This window comes from Myxocyprinus asiaticus, chromosome 27, assembly GCF_019703515.2.
Source record: "Myxocyprinus asiaticus isolate MX2 ecotype Aquarium Trade chromosome 27, UBuf_Myxa_2, whole genome shotgun sequence".
NCBI classification, from domain to species: domain Eukaryota; kingdom Metazoa; phylum Chordata; class Actinopteri; order Cypriniformes; family Catostomidae; genus Myxocyprinus; species Myxocyprinus asiaticus.
The window spans coordinates 15,203,372-15,223,311 of NC_059370.1; the positions used below are offsets into that span (position 1 = coordinate 15,203,372).

General features: G+C 38.1%; 2 protein-coding genes across 3 annotated transcripts; both read left to right on the plus strand.

Moving 5' to 3' along the window:
- Positions 1-451: 451 nt before the first annotated feature.
- On the plus strand, positions 452-11,099 carry LOC127417894 (Bardet-Biedl syndrome 7 protein homolog). Its single transcript, XM_051658156.1, has 19 exons — positions 452-911; positions 1,129-1,194; positions 2,577-2,639; positions 2,738-2,913; positions 3,029-3,215; positions 3,424-3,496; positions 3,633-3,749; positions 4,238-4,368; positions 4,548-4,632; positions 5,607-5,709; positions 6,445-6,637; positions 7,725-7,799; positions 9,084-9,149; positions 9,268-9,407; positions 9,502-9,666; positions 9,895-10,004; positions 10,310-10,413; positions 10,515-10,638; positions 10,786-11,099. Exons 1-19 carry the CDS (start codon positions 876-878, stop codon positions 10,917-10,919), a joined length of 2,148 nt encoding a protein of 715 aa, XP_051514116.1. The 5' UTR covers positions 452-875; the 3' UTR covers positions 10,920-11,099.
- Positions 11,100-12,167: 1,068 nt separating this feature from the next.
- On the plus strand, positions 12,168-19,577 carry LOC127417646 (cyclin-A2-like). 2 transcript variants are annotated; one of them, XM_051657714.1, is made up of 9 exons: positions 12,168-12,414; positions 12,532-12,786; positions 13,379-13,616; positions 13,821-13,927; positions 14,029-14,252; positions 17,373-17,577; positions 17,668-17,781; positions 18,244-18,377; positions 18,461-19,577. In XM_051657714.1, exons 2-9 carry the CDS (start codon positions 12,574-12,576, stop codon positions 18,510-18,512), a joined length of 1,287 nt encoding a protein of 428 aa, XP_051513674.1. In that variant the 5' UTR covers positions 12,168-12,414; positions 12,532-12,573; the 3' UTR covers positions 18,513-19,577. The 2 variants fall into 2 exon arrangements, with proteins under 2 accessions (XP_051513674.1, XP_051513673.1); XM_051657713.1 differs by having other exon boundaries at positions 13,818-13,927; positions 18,461-19,575.
- The last annotated feature ends 363 nt before the right edge of the window (positions 19,578-19,940 follow it).

Consider the following 19,940-nt stretch of genomic DNA (forward strand, 5'->3'; position numbering starts at 1 on the left):
ATGGTTTCCCAACAGGATAAGCTGAAAAGTGTCCAAAACCCCTTTAAACCCTGCAGGAAAATCTGATAGCTGTGTTTTGAAACATGGTAGCTGGTCTAAATTGATCACAAGCTGGTCCTTAGCTGGTCACCCAGCTTGGACCTTTTAAATACCAGCTTGGACCAGCTAGAAACCAGCTACTATGTCCCAAAACACAGCTACCAGTTTAAATTGGATTTTCAAGCAGGGAAACCATCTGAATTTAACCAGATGGTTGAAGCTTTTCCCCCGTAGCCTTTAACTCAAGCATCCAAGCCAAAGTATCGTTAATAAGTTAAAATATTGTTCAGATATTATTTCATTCAGATACAATGGCCTTTAAATGGAATGTATTTGAAAAGCATTTTCAATGTTTTGAAGGAACGGCTTTACGTCTATTATTACCATGGTAACCGCGGATGGTTTGGAATGGCTGACAAACATGGCGCTGCGGAGGAAACGTGTTAGCTGCGAACATAACATATTTTGCTGCTGTTGTACTTAGATGATTTATTATATTTATCCGCGAATCGAAACATACATATGTCTATGAATAGTCGGTAAATGTTCTGTTACATATTAACATCTTAACGCGGCGAGATTCAGCCTCTAACTAACTAATCCCTAGGATAATCCAGTCTGTTGTGTGGACGAACCGGGACCACTGCTAAATATCGACTGGAGAAGCTTGAAATATATATATATTTCCGTGTCGTTAAAAGGAAGTAATAGTGTGGAGTATGAATTACAGAAAGCTACATTAGAGCGTCTTCAAACAGCTCGAACACTAAATAGAAAGCACAGGCTACCAGTCATTATTCAATAAGAACTGTGAGCAGGTTATTCCGACAAACGAGATGGAGTTAAATTTAAACCATGTGGATTATCTCCAGGTAAGATTATCTCAAACATGTACCTTTATTTTGATTTACAGTCATTCAAATCGGGTAGAAATGGCCACTTGTATATTGATATATTTCTTGAATTAACACTTGTAATGCCTGTGGCTGGGTGGATTGAGAACGTTTAAACATTAGTGGTATTGGTGGTTAAATGATCAGGATTCAGGAGGAAAGCTAACAAATAGTCATGCCATCTTTGTTTTCTCAGGTTGGAGTGACATCTCAAAAAACCATGAAACTCCTCCCTTCTGTGGGACGAAAAGCAACTCAAAAGGTACATCTGCATCCTTTTTAAGGGAATATTCTGTGTTCAACACAAGTTGTATGCTGTCCAGTTGTACATGCTGTCAATTACAATAAAAATGTACTGACAGTATCACATTTACAACACATGGGGTGCAATGGTTGCCACATAGACTTCCATTATAAATGAATTTCTACATACAATTTTATTGTTTGTATGTTTGGTTCTTGATGTACAAGTAAACAATTTCTATGGTATGATTATAAACAGCATGCCATAGATGCAGTACATAGAGCTTAATTTGAATGCACAATTCCTTGAACACAGAGAATTCAGACCTAAAACTCGACCTAAAAATGTAATCATCTGAAATGTAAAGTATTTTATAGTATTGTTTCAAGGGCTTAAAGGAATAGTTCACCCAAAAATGAATATTCTCTCATCATTTACTCACCCTCATGCCATCTGGGATGTGTGACATTATTTCTTCTGCAGAGCACAAGCAAAGATTTTTAGAAGAACATTTCAGCTCTATTTCACGCAAGTGAATGGTGACCAAAACTTTGAAGCTTCAAAAAAAACAAACAAACAAACAAAAAAATAAAACATTAAAGCAGCATAAGAGTAATCTATAAGACTCCAGTGGTTAAATCCATGTTTTCAGAAGTGATATTATAGGTCTGGGTGAGAAACAGATCAATATTTAAGTCCTTTTTTTTACTATAAATTCTCCTCCCTGCCCAGCAGGTGGCGATATGCACAAAGAATATGATCTAATCTGGTTTGGGTGAGAACAGACCAAAATATAACACCTTTTCCACTATAAATCTTGACATCAGCAGTTTCCTTGGCAATCATGATTTCAAGCTCGTTTACACTTCCTAGCACCATCTAGAGCTCTGTGCATGCGTCAAGCGCTAGGAAATCCTTATTATGCATAGAGATTGCAATGGCAAGATGTACAGGAAAAAGGAGTTATATTTTGGTCTGTTCTCACCCAAAACCGATTGGATCCCTTCAGAAGACATGATTTTTATCACTGGAGTCGTATGGATTACTTTTATGTTGCACTCATGTGCTTTCTGGAGCTTTAAAGTTTTGGTCACCATTCACTTGCATTGTATGGACCTACAGAGCTGAAATATTATTTTAAAAATCTTTGTTTGTGTTCTGCAGAAGAAAGAAAGTCATACACATCTGATTAGAGAATTTTCATTTTTGTGTGAGCTATTTGTTTAATGCTTAATGCTATTGTAGTGGATTTCAAGGTCTTGCTCTATAGGCCAAAGAAGCTGAAGATTAGATCCTGCTTGTGCAACGAGTATGCAACATGGTATGCACTTGTCTGATGGTTTGAGGAAAGAAACTGTTGGTGTATCTGGAGGTTTTAGTGGGTAATTTTCTCATCTTAGGTGGCTGTTGCAGATCATGATGGTGTCGTGACCTGTTTTGGGATGAAAAAAGGGGAGGCTGTGGTATGTATCTGAAGTGCCTCCTGTTTAAATGTATACTGATCTCAACAAACAAAATCATTTTTTGCAAATGAAGGCTACATGTCTGTCTGTTTTGTCAGCCTGTTTTCAAATCGCTCCCAGGACAGAAGATCTCCAGACTTGAGCTCGGAGGGACTTTGGGGACCCCACAGGAAAAGATTTTTGTGTGCTCTGGCTCTGAAGTGAGGGGATACACCAAAAAGGGCAAACAGTTCCTTACCTTTGAGGCCAACTTAACAGAGAGCATTAATGCCATGTGAGATGGTTTTTTAGGCTCCCTCAAGCCAGTGTATTGATTAATAATGATATATGATTTAGTGGAACTGATAATACATTTAACACCCTATCATTTTGAATGCTCCTTTCCATAGGCATGTTTCAGGGGCAGATTTGTTTGTGTGTGCCAGTTACATTTATAACCATTACTGTGACTGCAAGGATCAGGACTATTACCTGTCAGGAGACAAGATCAATGATGTCCTGTGTTTACCTGTGGAGACAGTGGGCCACACTGTGCCCATCCTGGCCTGCCAGGACAGGGTGCTTCGCGTACTGCAGGTAATCAGACCTTATGTCCACTGTGTAATTACAATCTCCAAGATACAACAAGGAATTTACGAAGCAGCTATCTCTGTATATCAGTGAGGAGTGCCGCCCTTTTGTCTGTATTTATAATTTTGTAATAGCCGTCCATGATTTCAGTAATAGAGTAGTCCATCTCAATTAGGTGTAATTCTCTGTCCTTCTATGCTCTATGCTCCATCAGGGGTCTGATCTTCTGTTTGATGTAGAAGTTCCTGGACCTCCAACAGTTCTTGAGCTTCACAACAGAGATGGAGGTACGTTCTGTGATGACAGCATAACTATAATCTTTTTGAGCTGCCTTCTCTCATTTTTCTTTTCTTTTTTTTAAATGCAAGGGCATGTTTTGTTTTAGTCTGAGAATTTGATCATGCATGTTATCTTGGTCCTCAGGAAAGGGTGGTGAGGAGGTTCTGTATGGAACAGCTGATGGGAAACTGGGTCTTGTGCGGATAAAAAAATCTGGACCAGTCACAAGTTGGGAACTGGATAATGAGAAGAAAAAAGGAGGTAGGAATTGGGTAGGGAAGGAATCGTATTGCTTATTGACATGTTTCTGCACTATTTTTGGAATAAAAGTAGCTATTTGTAATTGTATTCAACGTTGCTCACGGCAGGCAAATGCGCAAAGGAATATCAATTTGCGATATTCGAGCAGTGTTTTTAATAGTCGACTAGCTGGCACAGAACGATTAATCGATTGGTCGATTGTGCACATTCCTGCTGTTAACATATGTGACGTAAAAAATATGCACTGCTTACCCGGTGTGAAACAGGCCTGATCATTAAAGGTGAATTTCTGTAACATGACTGGCGCCAAGCAGAATTGCAAAAGCAATGACTGTTTTTAAACCAGTTTCAAATGCTCCCCCTTCCACCACTGTCCTGCTAGCGGTGCAGAAATTACACACTTTATCTTCAAGTAGAAGAAAAAGAACAAACCAGTTGTAGTCATGCAAGTTTGTCTTATGTTGTTTTTTTTTTTTGGTCTTTTAAAGGTGTGCTTTGTATCGATACCTTTGACATTGTTGGTGATGGTGTAAAGGACATCCTGGTGGGAAGGGATGATGGGACTGTAGAGGTCTATGGGTTGGACAACTCAAATGAACCAACAATGCGCTTTGAGAATGTGAGTTTTGCATATAAATGATAAGAGATACAAGGAACTAAGAGACGGTCTCAAGAGACTGTAAACTCATCCTCATTTTTCTCTGAGCATCTTCAAGAAAGGCCTTGACTCGCATTAAATTCCACCACACAAGTGTTGGAAGTGATCATTTTGTGTGTGTGTGTGTGTGTGTTTATAAGGTTTTGTCTGAGAGTGTCACATCGATTCAGGGTGGCTGCGTTGGAAAAGAGATGTACGATGAAGTTCTTACAACAACATACACAGGTTAGCTATTGCTTTCAGATAAAAGCAAATGAGCTTAAAGGGATAGTTCACCAAAAAATACAAATTCTCATGCCATCCCAGATGTGTAACTTTCTTTCTTCTTCTGAACACAAATGAAGATTTTTAGAACAATATCTCAGCTCTGTAGGTCAAACAATGCAAGTCAACAGGGTCCAAAACTTTGAAGCTCAAAAAAGCACATCTAGGCAGCATAAAAGTAATCCAGAAGACTCCAGTTGTTAAATCCGTTTCTTCAGAAGCGATACGATTCGCATTCTTTGTGCATATAGCAACCTACTGGGCAGGAAAGAGCATTTATTGTAAAAGAGGACTTAAATGTTGATCTGTGTCTCACTGACACCTATCATATTGCTTCTGAAAACATGGATTTTACCACTGGAGTCTTATGGATTACTTTTATGCTGCCTTTATGTTCTTTTTGGAGCTTCAAAATGTTGCTCACCATTCACTTGCCTTGTGAGGAGCAACAGAGCTGAGATATTCTTCTGATAATCTTTGTTTGTTTTCAGTAGAAAAAAGAAAGTCATACACATCTGGGATGGCATGAGGGTGAGTAAATTATCAAAAGTTATTTTACTGTTTTATCATGTATAGACCTTGTTCGTGATTTTTAATGGGAATGACAAAGAGGCTGTGAGGGATAGACGTACAGGCTCTACAATGGGCTGTTCTGCAGTTTAAAGAGATTTTGGATCATTCTGCGAACAAAACATTGAAAAAAATATCTTTCCAAAAGCATTTAGTAGAGAAAAAAACTTTTGACAATATGAGTTGTGGAAAATCAGATGTGATCTAGGAGCTTTATACAGCTTTATGCCATTCGTGCCATTGAAGAGATGGTAAGTCTATCCCTCACAGCCTCGTTTTCATTCACGTTAAAAATCAAAGATGGCGCTACTGTGAATAAGGTCTATTTTCTGTAACCTATATGTGGTCATGTTATTTGTATCAAGGATGGGTGTCAGGTCTCACCTCAGAGCCTCAGCAGATGGTAGCAGGCCCGGGAGCTGAGATCAAGATGAGCAGAGAGACCCAGGGGAAATTGGCCGCACTCAGGTACTGCACATCCAGCTGTTTCTTGGCAGCTTCCTTCTTCTGCTATATTTTTGGTCTTCAGTATTTTCCATCAAATACATAATCAGTGTAAAAACAACAAAGACATCACACCTGTGTAATGTGTTAAACTGTTAAAAGAAATGTTCACCCAAAAATTTACTTTGTCATTATTTACTCACCCTAATGTTGATCCAAACCTGTATGACTTTCTATCTTCCATGGAACACAAAATTATTTTTTTTCTTTAATCTTCACACATCTTTTCACCATATAATTAAAGTTAGATTCTGGCTCCAAAAATGACACACAAAAATAATAACAACAAAACAAAACAAATGTATTTGATACTGTATAACTTGTGCACAATATTCCAAGTCTTCTGAAGCCACAGGATCACTTTGTGTGATGAACTGATTTAAGTCTTTGATGACTCCCAAATCAAATTACATAATTGATCAACTGTTTACAGTTTACAGCGCACAAATCAAATATGCCGATAATAACGTCAATAAGGTCAAACTTTGTTTCTTGCATCATGACGTTTGGTCATGACATGTGATCCAACCTATAAGGTTTGATTTTATGGGTGTAGTCACCATATTTTACTTTGTGCAGGATTTGATCAATGATTTAATTTGCATTTCTTGTGAACTATTTCTTTAACATGTCTTTTGTTAAAGGCATTATTCTTTTCAAATTGTGCAAGCATAGTTTGCTTATTCTTGTGTGTTTTAGGGCTGAGTTGGAGCAGTTGCAGGTGAAGGTTTTACAGGGCAGAGAAAAATACCAGCAAAGCTCGCAGTCCAGCACAGCTGTGTCTGTTGTACCAGTCTTCAGCATTAATGACAAGTTCACATTGTGCCAGGATGATGCCAGCTACAGCCTCACACTTGAAGTGCAGACTGCTATTGACAACCTTTTGCTACAGGTAAGTGCAATAGGCTGGTCCAGTTGTTATTTTTACTTAAAGCACAGTTCTCCTACAGAATGAAACCTCTGAACTTCACTAATTCAGCTTTATTAGGGCACGAGCACCGAGGTGAGAGGACCCTATTGTTTCTGCTCCGTTTATTATTATTCCGTATTCTTTTTTTCCAAAGTGAATCGCATTTTTGAGGGCCTAAACATACTCGAAAACTCAAGAAACTTTGGACGCGCCAGAAGTGGCGAAAATTTACATCTGATATGGGTTTCAGAATGAGGTGTGGCAAAATGGCTCGATAGCGCCACCTACAAAATTTCAACATTGTGTGCCTCGCGCTACATTTCAGCTACATGTACGAAACTCGGTACACATGTGTAACATGCCAAGACCTACAAATAAGTCTCTTGGACCCACACCCTAAACTCAACAGGAAGTCAGCCATTTTGATTTTTCTCTCCAATTTTTGCCATTCCCAGGCCTCGTACCTTAACAAACTCCTCCTAGAGATTTCATCGGATCGTCATCATTTTCGGTCAGTCTAATCTAAAGGCCTTGGCAATGCTAAATTGCAAAGCTTTTGAGTTTTCACTGCATGGCGTGGCTGTGGCAGCCTGACAATGTTCGATGTTTCGCCATGGAACAGGAAGTTGTTATAACTCATACATACAGTGTCCAATCTGCCCCAAGCTTCACATGTTTGATAATAGTCCCAGCCTGAACACATCTACGTGCCAATATTCAGTTATAGTCATAGCGCCACCTACTGACAACAGCTAATTCCAGGTCTTGTACTTTAACAAACTCCTCTCAGAGATTTAATCAGATCAACATCATATTCGGTCAGTCTAATCCAATGGCCTTGGTGATGTTAAATTGGAACCTTTTGAGTTTTCGTTAAAGGGTGTGTCCGTGGCGGCCTGACAAAGTTAGATGTGAAACTAATCATAGTTTTGAGGCCTAAACATGCTCGAAAGATCATGAAATTTTTGCACACACCTCAAAAGTGGCGAAAATTTACATCTGATAATGTAAAGCATTGAGAGATGAAAGTTTCACTTACCTGTGTTACCTTGTTTTTGTTCTCTGACAGAGTGATGTTCCCATTGACCTGCTAGATGTTGATAAGAATTCAGCAGTGGTTAGTTTCAGTGAATGTGATTCAGAGGTAATGCATCTGGGTGCCATCCTATGTATTAAAGGAATAGTTCACTGTCTTTTTTTACTCACCCTCATGTCATCCCAAACCTGCAGCCTATACTGTTATTTTTTCCATAGAACACAAAAGGAGACATTCTGAAGAATCGGACATAGTTCATAGTGACTACAAAGTCACTGCAAAGCTCCAAAAAGGACAAAATATAAAATACCGGTAGTTCATATAACTCATGCGCTATATTCCAAGTCTTCTGAAACACTACGACAGCTTTTTGTGAGGAACAGACCAAATTTTTAAAGTAGTTACATTATATACTTACATTATATATGCACTGAAAATCTTTGCTAGTTTGAACATATGGGATGGAGAGAGAGCTGCAGATTTTCTTTGAATAGCAACCTATATTTCAGTCTGTTCCTCACACAAAGCTTGCACACAAAATTTGATTTCAGAAAACTTGGAATATAGTGCATGAGTCATATGGACCACTTTTATGGTGTGTTTTGAGTAGACAGTTGTGGTCACTATGAACTTTGGTCATTGTATAGAAAACAGCTGTGTAAAGATTCTTCAAAATTCATATTTATTTAGCTTAAAGGGTTAGTTCACCCATTTACTCACCCTCCCAGATGTGTATGACTTTCTTTCATCTGCTGAACACAAATAAAGATTTTTAGAAGAATATCTTTGGTCTGTTGGTCCATACAATGCAAGTGAATGGGTGCCAAATTTTGTTGCTCCAAAATCCACATAAGGGCAACATAAAAGTACTCCAGACAACTCCAGTGGTTAAATCCATGTCTTCTGAAGTGATATGATAGGTGTGGGTGAGAAACAGATCAATATTTAATTCATTTTTCCTTCACTTTCTCCTTCTGTTTTTGGTGATTCACCATCTTTCAAAATTAAATAATTAAATTAATTAAATTGTGCATATCACCCCTACTGGGCAGGGAGGAGAATTTATTATAAAAAATTACTTAAATATTGATCTGCTTCTCACCCACACCTATCATGTCATATCTGAACACATGAATTTAACCACTGGAGTCATATGGATTACTTTTATGCTCCCTTTATGTGGATCTCACTTGAATAGTATGGACTTACAGAGCTGAGATATTCTTCTAAAAATCTTCATTTGTGTTCTGCAGAAGAAAGAAAGTCATACACATCTGGGATGCCAGGAGGGTGAGTAAATCATGAGAGAATTTTCATTTTTGGGTGAACTATCCCTTTAATTAATGTTCAGATTACATTCTAATGTTTTTCTTTGTTCATTTATCCCAACAGTCTAACGGGAACTTCCTCCTCGCCACCTACAGATGTCAAGCAAATACCACAAGGCTGGAACTGAAGGTGAGCAGGAATTCACAAAGTATCTGTGATTTTTTTGTGTGTGGGTTTGAATTATGTCCCAATACATTAACCTATGTAACATGTGGTTTAAGAGCATTTGTCCTGATTTCTCTCTTAGGTGAGGTCTATAGAGGGTCAGTATGGCACCCTTCAAGCGTACGTGACACCAAGGCTTCAGCCCAAAACCTGCCAAGTTCGACAGTACCAGATCAAACCACTCTCGCTCCACCAGAGAACACACACGATTGACCAGGAGCGGTGAGTTTACTTAAAGACACACTCCTATTAGTTCGATTTCATGAATTTATCTACATAAATGTTTGTGTGATATTTTATTGTGTGATATGACTAGGCCTATGAACTCCTTGAGGCTGACGGGACAGTTCAGTTTTGCAGAGATCCATTCGTGGGTTGTGTTCTGTCTGCCTGAGGTCCCAGAGAAAACCCCAGCAGGAGAAAGCATCACCTTTTATTTTCAAAACACTTTCTTGGGCACCCAGCTAGAAGCCACCTACTGGTGAGGCCTACCATTTCATTGATCATTTATCTTTGTGTACATTGCACCAAACAGTCAAAACAAACTTGGCTAATTATGATTTGCCTTTGTTGATTTAAGACATATTGATTTTACTAATTATAACAACTTGGACAAAGATCCTATTAGGTGATTGCATATAATATTTCCCCACAGAGGTAGTGTTTAAACAATCATTAATTTTTGTTTCCTTATTTTAATGGTTTCCAGTAAAGGTGAGGCAAACTTCTATTCAGACAACATTTCTACCATATCCATATTGAAGGATGTCTTGTCCAAAGAGGCCACTAAACGAAAAATCAACCTGAAAACATCCTACGGTGAGTTCAAAGACAAGACATTTTCAGCATGTCTGATAGTGATGTGCAGTAACAGTGATGTACTAAATGATATCTAGTCACACAATTAGAAATCCTCCTCTTCCAATCACAAAAGGTCATTGAAGATGCATTGGAGACATTTGATAATACTAGTTGTAAATGGCTGTCTTGGTTGACCATTTGTCTAATAGATATGGAATGTGTATAAGCACGGCCAGAATTTTATTAGATAGCTATGATCTTTAATTCATGTATGAAGAATGAGAATTGAGTGCTTGATATGATTGTTCTTATGTTGACATCAGATGTGAATGAAGACTCTGTGAGCCATACACTTCGGATGATTCATCCAAAGCTGGAGTATCAGCTGATTTTGGCCAAAAAGATTCAGCTTATTGATGCTTTAAAGGTAAAACATAAAAGGACATAGCAGTTGTGCTAAAAAATGAACCGGCCTGATGTTTTCAGCTTACCTGCTACTAAGTGTGTGCGTGTGTGTGTCATATGCAGGAGCTGCAGGTTCATGAAGGGAATGCAGATTTTCTGATCCCAGAGTATCGCAGTATACTAGATGATTCTGCTCAGCTCTTAGAAGAATATAAGAAACAACCCGCTCACTTAGAAAGATTGTATGGTAAGTGAAACTTAGATGAGCAACGGAGATAATGTTGTAGAATTGTTTACGTGAAGATTTCCATTAGATTGATGTCTTGTACACATAACCCTTGCATATTCTGATGGAATGACATCTTTGGGTAAACCAAACATTGTTTTCTTGCAGGTATGATCACTGATCTTTTCATCGACAAGTTCAAATTTAAAGGACAAAATGTCAAAACAAAAGTTTCACAGCTGCTTGCAATTTTGAACAACTATGAACTTGATTCCTTGATGGAATTTTTCAGTGAAGCTTAATGAAATGTAAAGTTAAATTCAGTTAGCCAATTGTAAGGAGTGTTTTGTGAATTTGTTTTTGCAAGAAAAAGATAGAGATTAAGCAGATGAGAATCTACCTTCACAGATTAAACATGTTTATTATAATAACCTTTAAAAACGGTGTTATATATTTTTAGAACACTGATAAGTTGTATTTCTACAGAAATAAAAAATGAAAAATAAAAACTTCATGTGGATACTTTTTTTATTCAATAGTATCTGTAGGTCAGTCTGTGTGCCTGATCTAATTTCCTCACAGTGAAGCTTTTTGCATTAAGAAATTAAGTCATGATGTGTGGATTTATTTTCTTTTTTGTGAAAAATTCTTGAACAAGCTAATTAACTTTGAAATGGATTGAAATTGGTTCTTTCAGAATTGAAATTGAAATATAAAACAATTGGTTCGTAAGACCAAATAAAGCTTCTAAATGATATTGATTTAAAGAAATTATAAAAAATAAAAATAAAAAAAAGAATTCTCACATACAAACTAAATGTCAGCCTACTTACTCTGCTACCCTGTCAAAGATGTGGTCATCTATACATTTGATTGTTTTCTAAAATACTTGTCTTGATAATGACTGAAACTGTGATTTTTAGTTATAAAAAATATTATACATTGAAAAAAAATATATAAACACAAATATATATTTTTTTAATAAACAAATACCAAATACATTTAAAATATGATGCAAAAATGGCAAAGTTTTATATGATTTAAACAATACATTTATTATAGTTGGGAAGGTAAAAGGTCTGTGTGGGAGACGTGCACAAAAAAGAGAAATTCTGGCCAATTTACTTCTCATCACTCTTAAATAATAGAAATAATTAATGCAAGAGACACAGTTAAAAAAAAAGTTTAAATCTATTATAATCCATCCTAAAATAAAATAAAACTACTAGAAAGAGGTTCCCCCTGAAAAGCATGTTACAAGACAACAAAATAAATTTCTCCTAATTGAAGAATCCCCATAAAAACATTTCTATTTTGTCATGCCTGTTTAACTAAGCTTGTATATCATATTCCATGTGCCATCATGACTCTATTATTTACACTCTCCTCGAACTGTTTCAAAATTCTTATGAGCCAATGGAAAGCAACCGCTCTGAATTCTCAACGGTTCCATTGACAAGAGCGGAGTCACTTTTGCACTCTCCGGGCCACCGTACAATCAATGACGTTTGGGTTTGCCGCATTCTGATTGGTCCGTTTCAATAGTCGCGGGCTACTTGAACTGAGAAAGCGAGAATATCAAAGCAGCTGAGAAAAGCAATAAGGCGCCGTCCTACTTCACCAAAGCATCTCTTGTGAGCCGTCCGAGGCGTGTTGATGGGGTTTGCTTATCAGCATGGCGCGCTTTCTGTAGGATAGGACTGCTGCATGATTTATATTTGAATTTGGGTTTTGTATGACGCCGCTGGCAACTGTTTTTGTCCGGATTTCAACAGCTTACCCCTGCCAGTTACCCTGGTTAGTGCCGGTTTCTTGATTTATTCGTTGTTGACGTGTCTAAGATCGGGCAAAATTTAAAACAGCAAAGATTTTGATGTTATTTGAAGTGTTTTAACACACCGATCGCTCTTGCAGGGCGACTTGAGTTCACCCCGTCGATCTGCTGCTGGAAAGAGAATGTCATCTCTCGGTCAAACACAAGGAAGCGCGGTTCATGACTCAGCTGCTGATATTCATAATCAAGAGAACATGCTTTCACGGCTACGCGGTGCGACCAAGAACAGGGTTGAAAATCGGGAGAATGTCAACCCTAAACCCTGCAACAGGACTGTTTTGGGGGCTCTGGAGAACCATCAGCGCAGACAGCCCGTTCTGCGCGCAGCTAAACAGGTTGGATCATGTATGGCGTACGACAATGTGCTCTTATTGTAGTCTCACTTTATAAACATACATTCCCTCCACATCTGAATAGATTTCCCTGGCTTGTTTAATTCTATTAGGAAACACTTGTTAATTGTGCACGACTGATGGGATGAATCGAATTGTGTTATAGGTGAGCCATTCAAACTGCTGGCGCCCTTTTGTAGCCTTTTTCAATCATACATGTAAATCTAAATCCATTTCTTTTCCGATTATATTGTAATCTGAACCAAACGGCGGTTCTGTTTATGGCGCCACAGGTTGAAATGTAGTGCAGTGTTAAATACCCGCAGCTCATTCCCTCCCAATGTGCTGACCGCCATTTTATAGACTCGCCTCTACCATAATAAACCTGCTTAATATTTAATCTAGCATCGTTTTCATTTTGCTGTGGAATTGGTTCCTTTTTTAGATTTCAAGCATATTTCAATGTTATGTGTGCTTTTTATCAGTAGCTTACTGAAAGTGTCCATGAGCTGTACAGCACCCTTGTTGTGCATAGAAGTGTTATGGTCTTCCCTCCCCAAAACTTGATTAAGTTTTATTCTTTTGCTATCAAAAGGTTTCTGGGCCCCAAATAGTTGCCTGCAAGTCTGAAGAACATGGCGGGAGCTTTGGCGAGAAACCCTCCAGCAAGCCACCTGCTTTCCAGATTCATGTGGATGAACCTGATGGTGCATCCAAGAAACCGTCTACCCAGAAAGCAGCCATGGATTGCTCCCCACTCACACTAAATCCCACTGTGACGCACTTAAGGCAGCCTCTCGCAACTATTGAGCTGCCAATGGAAGCCAGCTTTGGTAGGAAAAGTGTAATTGTCATTATCGCATTGCCCCTCATTCTGGTGTCCCTCTTCAGGGTTTCCAAAGTCATGGACGACCTGGGAATGTCAGGGGAATTTTTCCAAGTCTTTGAATCTCAGTCTTTTTTTGTGGGCTATCATGGTGATTTAAAAAGTGTGGAGCCTTGCTCTTTACATGCACCTTTTATTTTTATTACAGCAGATTCTCCTATGGATATGTCCGTAATTGAGGGCGAGGAGAGGCAGACAAATGTCAATGAAGTCACAGAATACTCTGCGGAAATACACACATATTTGCGGGAGATGGAGGTGAGAATGAAGAACTGAGTGGTCAAGAATGAGCACCACTTTAATGACTCTATTAGTCATCTGATCTATAATTTATGATTCAAAATTTTATTTTTTTGTAGCTGAAGTCAAAACCAAAGGCAGGCTACATGAAAAAGCAGCCTGACATCACAAACAGCATGCGTGCCATCCTGGTGGACTGGCTGGTAGAGGTGGGAGAGGAGTACAAGCTCCAGAATGAGACTCTCTACCTGGCCGTGAACTACATTGATCGCTTTTTGTCTTCCATGTCGGTCCTGAGAGGAAAGCTGCAGCTGGTTGGCACAGCTGCTATGCTTTTGGCTTCGTAAGTGCCTTTACGTAAAGGGTAGTCCGGGTTTGTACAAGGTGCCTGGAAAAACCTTGAAAATAGCCTTTTTTTACCAAGAGGTGCTGAAGTTCTTGAATTATAGAACATCATAAAATGCGTTGCTTAATTCACTATTTTTGAAAAACACAACAGACCACTGAAGCAGGCAGCACATAGACAGTGCTTTGAGCATTGAGATTTGAATGTAGATCAATGGAGGATTCAGTTTTGAGAGCGTCCAGCGCCACCTTGTGTAGACGACTTTGTGTCTCAATATGTTGACAAACATGTCCCTAAAAAAAAAAAAAAAAAAAAGTCATGAAAAAGCTTTCAAATGGTGGGTGGTGGTGGGAATTTCATTCTATAACCTAACCTTTTAATTATATGAAATGGTTTGACTCTCTTGCTAATTTTTTAAAAACATACAGGTGCATCTCAATAAATTAGAATGTCATGGAAAAGTTCATTTATTTCAGTAATTCAACTCAAATTATAAAACTCGTGTATTAAATAAATTCAATGCACACAGACTGAAGTAGTTTAAGTCTTTGGTTCTTTTAATTGTGATGATTTTGGCTCACATTTAACAAAAACCCACCAATTCACTATCTCAAATAATTAGAATACATCATAAGACCAATAAAAAAAACATTTTTAGTGAATTGTTGGCCTTCTGGAAAGTATGTTCATTTACTGTATATGTACTCAATACTTGGTAGGGGCTCCTTTTGCTTTAATTACTGCCTCAATTCGGCGTGGCATGGAGGTGATCAGTTTGTGGCACTGCTGAGGTGGTTTGGAAGCCCAGGTTTCTTTGACAGTGGCCTTCAGATCATCTGCATTTTTTGGTCTCTTGTTTCTCATTTTCCTCTTGACAATACCCCATAGATTCTCTATGAGGTTCAGGTCTGGTGAGTTTGCTGGCCAGTCAAGCACACCAACACCATGGTCATTTAACCAACTTTTGGTGCTTTTGGCAGTGTGGGCAGGTGCCAAATCCTGCTGGAAAATGAAATCAGCATCTTTAAAAAGCTGGTCAGCAGAAGGAAGCATGAAGTGCTCCAAAATTTCTTGGTAAACGGGTGCAGTGACTTTGGTTTTCAAAAAACACAATGGACCAACACCAGCAGATGACATTGCACACCAAATCATCACAGACTGTGGAAACTTAACACTGGACTTCAAGCAACTTGGGCTATGAGCTTCTCCACCCTTCTTCCAGACTCTAGGACCTTGGTTTCCAAATGAAATACAAAACTTGCTCTCATCTGAAAAGAGGACTTTGGACCACTGGGCAACAGTCCAGTTCTTCTTCTCCTTAGCCCAGGTAAGACGCCAGGAGTGGCATAACAAGAGGAATACGACAACTGTAGCCAAATTCCTTGACACGTCTGTGTGTGGTGGCTCTTGATGCCTTGACCCCAGCCTCAGTCCATTCCTTGTGAAGTTCACCCAAATTCTTGAATCGATTTTGCTTGACAATCCTCATAAGGCTGCGGTTCTCTCGGTTGGTTGGGCATCTTTTTCTTCCACACTTTTTCCTTCCACTCAACTTTCTGTTAACATGCTTGGATACAGCACTCTGTGAACAGCCAGCTTCTTTGGCAATGAATGTTTGTGGCTTACCCTCCTTGTGAAGGGTGTCAATGATTGTCTTCTGGACAACTGTCAGTTCAGCAGTCTTCCCCATGATTGTGTAGCCTAGTGAACCAAACTGAGACCTTTTTGAAGGCTCAGGAAACCTTTGCAGGTGTTTTGAGTTGATTAAATGATTGGCATGTCACCATATTCTAATTTTTTGAGATAGTGAATTGGTGGGTTTTTGTTAAATGTGAGCCAAAATCATCAAAATTAAAAGAACCAAAGACTTAAACTACTTCAGTCTGTGTGCATTGAATTTATTTAATACACAAGTTTCACAATTTGAGTTGAATTACTGAAATAAATGAACTTTTCCACGACATTCTAATTTATTGAGATGCACCTGTATTTGAATTTCAATTGCCTGAAGAAAATCCTTGTCCCCTTCACCTGGTACACCACTTCTATGACATTTTAAAGTTATTTATGTTTTTGTACTTTTCAATACAAGCATTTAGTGCAAGGCCGAACAAGTGTGCAAAAAAAAAAAAATTCAAAAATTATGAATAACTTAAAGAATGTTTGTCCCTTGATTTCATGGCATTGGCGTTATCAATTTTAGAACTTTTTTTTTTTTTTTTTAATTTAAAAAAAGAAAATGTGGAACATTAAGGTCCAAATTCAGAGGCTGCTTAAATATGCTTTTTTTATTTTTTTTCCTCCCAGCTTGTTATTCACATTTTAATATTTTCACACACAAATGTTTGGTGTTGTAACCCATTTAACCCTCAGTGTTAACTTGCTTCATTGTGAAACAAATTAAAGAACAACAGCCTTTTATTGCAAACAAAGTTGCAAAATGTTTACACAGCATTTATAGGCAAAAATTGAATGGAAGATTTCAATATTTTGTAAGTTGGAAAGTCAAAATTTGAGTGACCCATTTGCAATTTCGGTCAGTTCCTCACATAAATCTATTGTGTGACTTTAGAAAACATGGAACATAGTACACGAGTCATGGACTATGGTTTACAGACCCAGTTATTCACTTTTGTTGGAAAGCGAAGTGTGTTTTAAGGGAGCACATGACAACTGCACATCAGCTTCGTCATGAAGAACCAAGATTTGTTACTGTATGTAGTTAACGATGCTCATTGAGATGTTGTACTTGTAATAAGTGGTGCTTCATAAAAGTAAATTAACTGAATGAATAAAATATTATTTAAATAATGAAATTAGTTTTAATGACATCTCGAGCATCGTCCTTAAATAAAAATGTGCTTAAAAGTCCTTGAATTTATCTTTGAAGCATCTGTACAAACCCTGGGTAGTTCACCCGGAAATGTATTTGCGCTTCCCTAATGTTCTAAACCTGTAAGATTGATCTGGAACACAAATGGAGATTTTTGGTGAGGTTTAGGAGATTCTTTTGGGTTTGGAGTAAGAAGCAGGGCAAGTAAATTATGCCAGAACTATGTTAAAGCCTCAAACTGCTCTTTCTTTTCTCTTTACTAACTCGTCCCTTTCTGACTGTAGCAAGTTTGAAGAGATCTACCCCCCAGAGGTGGCAGAATTTGTTTACATCACTGATGACACCTACACAAAGAAACAAGTGTTGAGGATGGAGCATCTGGTGCTGACAGTCCTTTCTTTTGATCTTGCTGCGCCAACAATCAATCAGTTCCTCACCCAGTATTTCTTGCAACAGCCTGTGAGCAGCAAGGTGGAAAGCTTGTCAATGGTGAGAACCATTTCCTGGTGAATTAATTTATTTTTTTATTTATTTTTTTCTCATCAACTGAAATGTAAGATGTTTCCTCTTCCCCCTCAGTTTCTAGGTGAGCTGAGTTTAGTAGACTGCGACCCTTTCCTAAAGTACCTCCCGTCTCAAACTGCTGCTGCAGCCTTCATTTTGGCCAATCACACACTTGCAGGTGGATCATGGGTAAGTTGGCACCAACTATTGCGGGCTTGTCTTAAATCTGTTAAGTTGTAGTTTAAACGGCAAAAAAAAAAAAAAAAAAAAACTTTATTTCCAAACATCTAGGGGAATTGTATGGACTTATGTGATGTAAAATACAGGAATGGGTGATTCACACGAAACCTGTAAAGAAAATGTCCTGGTCATTGTTGACCCCAAATCAATCAATCATGTTTCTACTGTGCTGCAATAAAGATGCAGATGTACATTTATTGTCTTCAGTGAAATCTACGAAAATGAAGTTCTCCCTTGGTACTGGCCATGAATGAATACTTCACAGTTAGTATTAAGTATTAAATCTCGTTTTATTTCCATGTTGTAATGAGAATCGGGGGTTAAAATATGTGTACCTGTAATGAAACTGTTGCCGTGTGAAATGTTTTGGCTTAGGTTGGGGAATGTGATCATGTATTTGTGTCTTTTCAGTCGAAGGCACTTGTTGAGATGACTGGCTACACACTGAAGGATCTTATGCCATGTGTTCAGGATCTTCATCAGACCTACCTCGGTGCTGCTCAGCACACACAGCAAGCTGTTAGGGAGAAGTACAAGGGCTCAAAGTCAGTTGCTTTTAAGTCATTTTAATCTACATGCTCTGCATAAAGCTCTGCTACAAGATTGCTTACTGTTTTTCTTTCTCCAGGTACCATGAAGTCTCTCTCATTGAGCCCCCAGAGAAGCTGATCTTGAACTAGCCCCCCCCCCCCCCATCAACATTTTAATGTGTTCACTGGTTACAAACTTGTGTGGGAATTGTGCTTTTTTTTTTTTTTTTTCTTCATTTCCATAACTCCAATAACTGAAGCCGTAGCCTCGATTTTGGGCAAATGGTGAGATTTAGTGACATGTACATTTTTATTTGCAGTCCTTAAGGATTGTGCCTTTTTACGCTTGATACAACCAGATGTTTGTACATTTTAGGTAATCAAGCATGGTTATAATTTCAATGTTTGTATTCTATTTTTTTATGAAATCCAGTGGTGCACTTTATCCTCTTACACTGATAAGGTGATCTTCCCTTTACATCTTAATAAAAGTGCTGCTGGCCTTTAGTGATTTTAAATGTCTGTTTTGTTACAGTATTAATTAGATTAAATTTAACCTACAGCATTAATTCAGATCAAAAGGGTCTAAAGATATCTGGTATAAATGAAAATGCAGACTTGATTTCATGTGAACATTTTACATGATTGTGCAAGTAGTCACATTACCAGAGCTTTTAAATTCAGTCTGGAAGACGGTGTCAAAGCACCGTAAAAGCAATGCAAAATCTGTAGTCGGGGGTTCTCTTTTCTGAACATGAGTTTCAAGCACTTTTCCCATTCCTGCATACATGGTATTATGAAGACTTGCATAATATATCAAACAAAATGTAATGTGTCAACAGAACTTTTTCATTAAAGCTGATGTTATTCTATGCCACTAAATGGAATTGTGAAAATGAACTATTTTCAAAACTGCTTTCTGAATACTCCCCCTGCCACTGGTCAAACAGCGATAGTCCTGTCCCCAATTCACGCCATCGGCCAAGTCATTCTGTTTGTATAGAAGAGTCGCTCAAAACAAACAGGATTTTCTTAGCATCACAGAGACTGTGTTTGCAGTTTGAGAATTAGCCTATGAATGGCTCACTTATAGTTGTTTGTATAGAAAGGTTGGATAGGAGAAAGTATTTTAATAAAAGTTACATACTTCAGCTTTAAGCTCAATAGAAGTTGTATGATTTGTCAAAACCACTGTATCTACTGCCTATGTTTTGGAATCTGTAGCTACTATTTCATGTTAACATGAGCAGTACATGAAATGGAAAAAGCCACTGATCAAAAAAGGCATGGTTATGGTAAAAAAAAAAAATTTTTTTTTTTTTTTTTTTCTTTCCAGGCTGTTGGACAGCTGAAATTTATGGGACTGATGGAATTAAGTTCTATAATGCTGTGAGCCTCGGCTACATCTCATGAGTGCGAAGTATGGTTACCAAATGAGAGATCTTTGGCAAATGACTGAGTGGCTGTGTGATTTGGAAGAAGAAAGAAACTTGTAATTATTTAGAAAAATAATGCGCTTGCATTTTGAACTGCGATTATTTAAACCTCTAAAACCCAGTTTCAGATCTCAATTCTCAA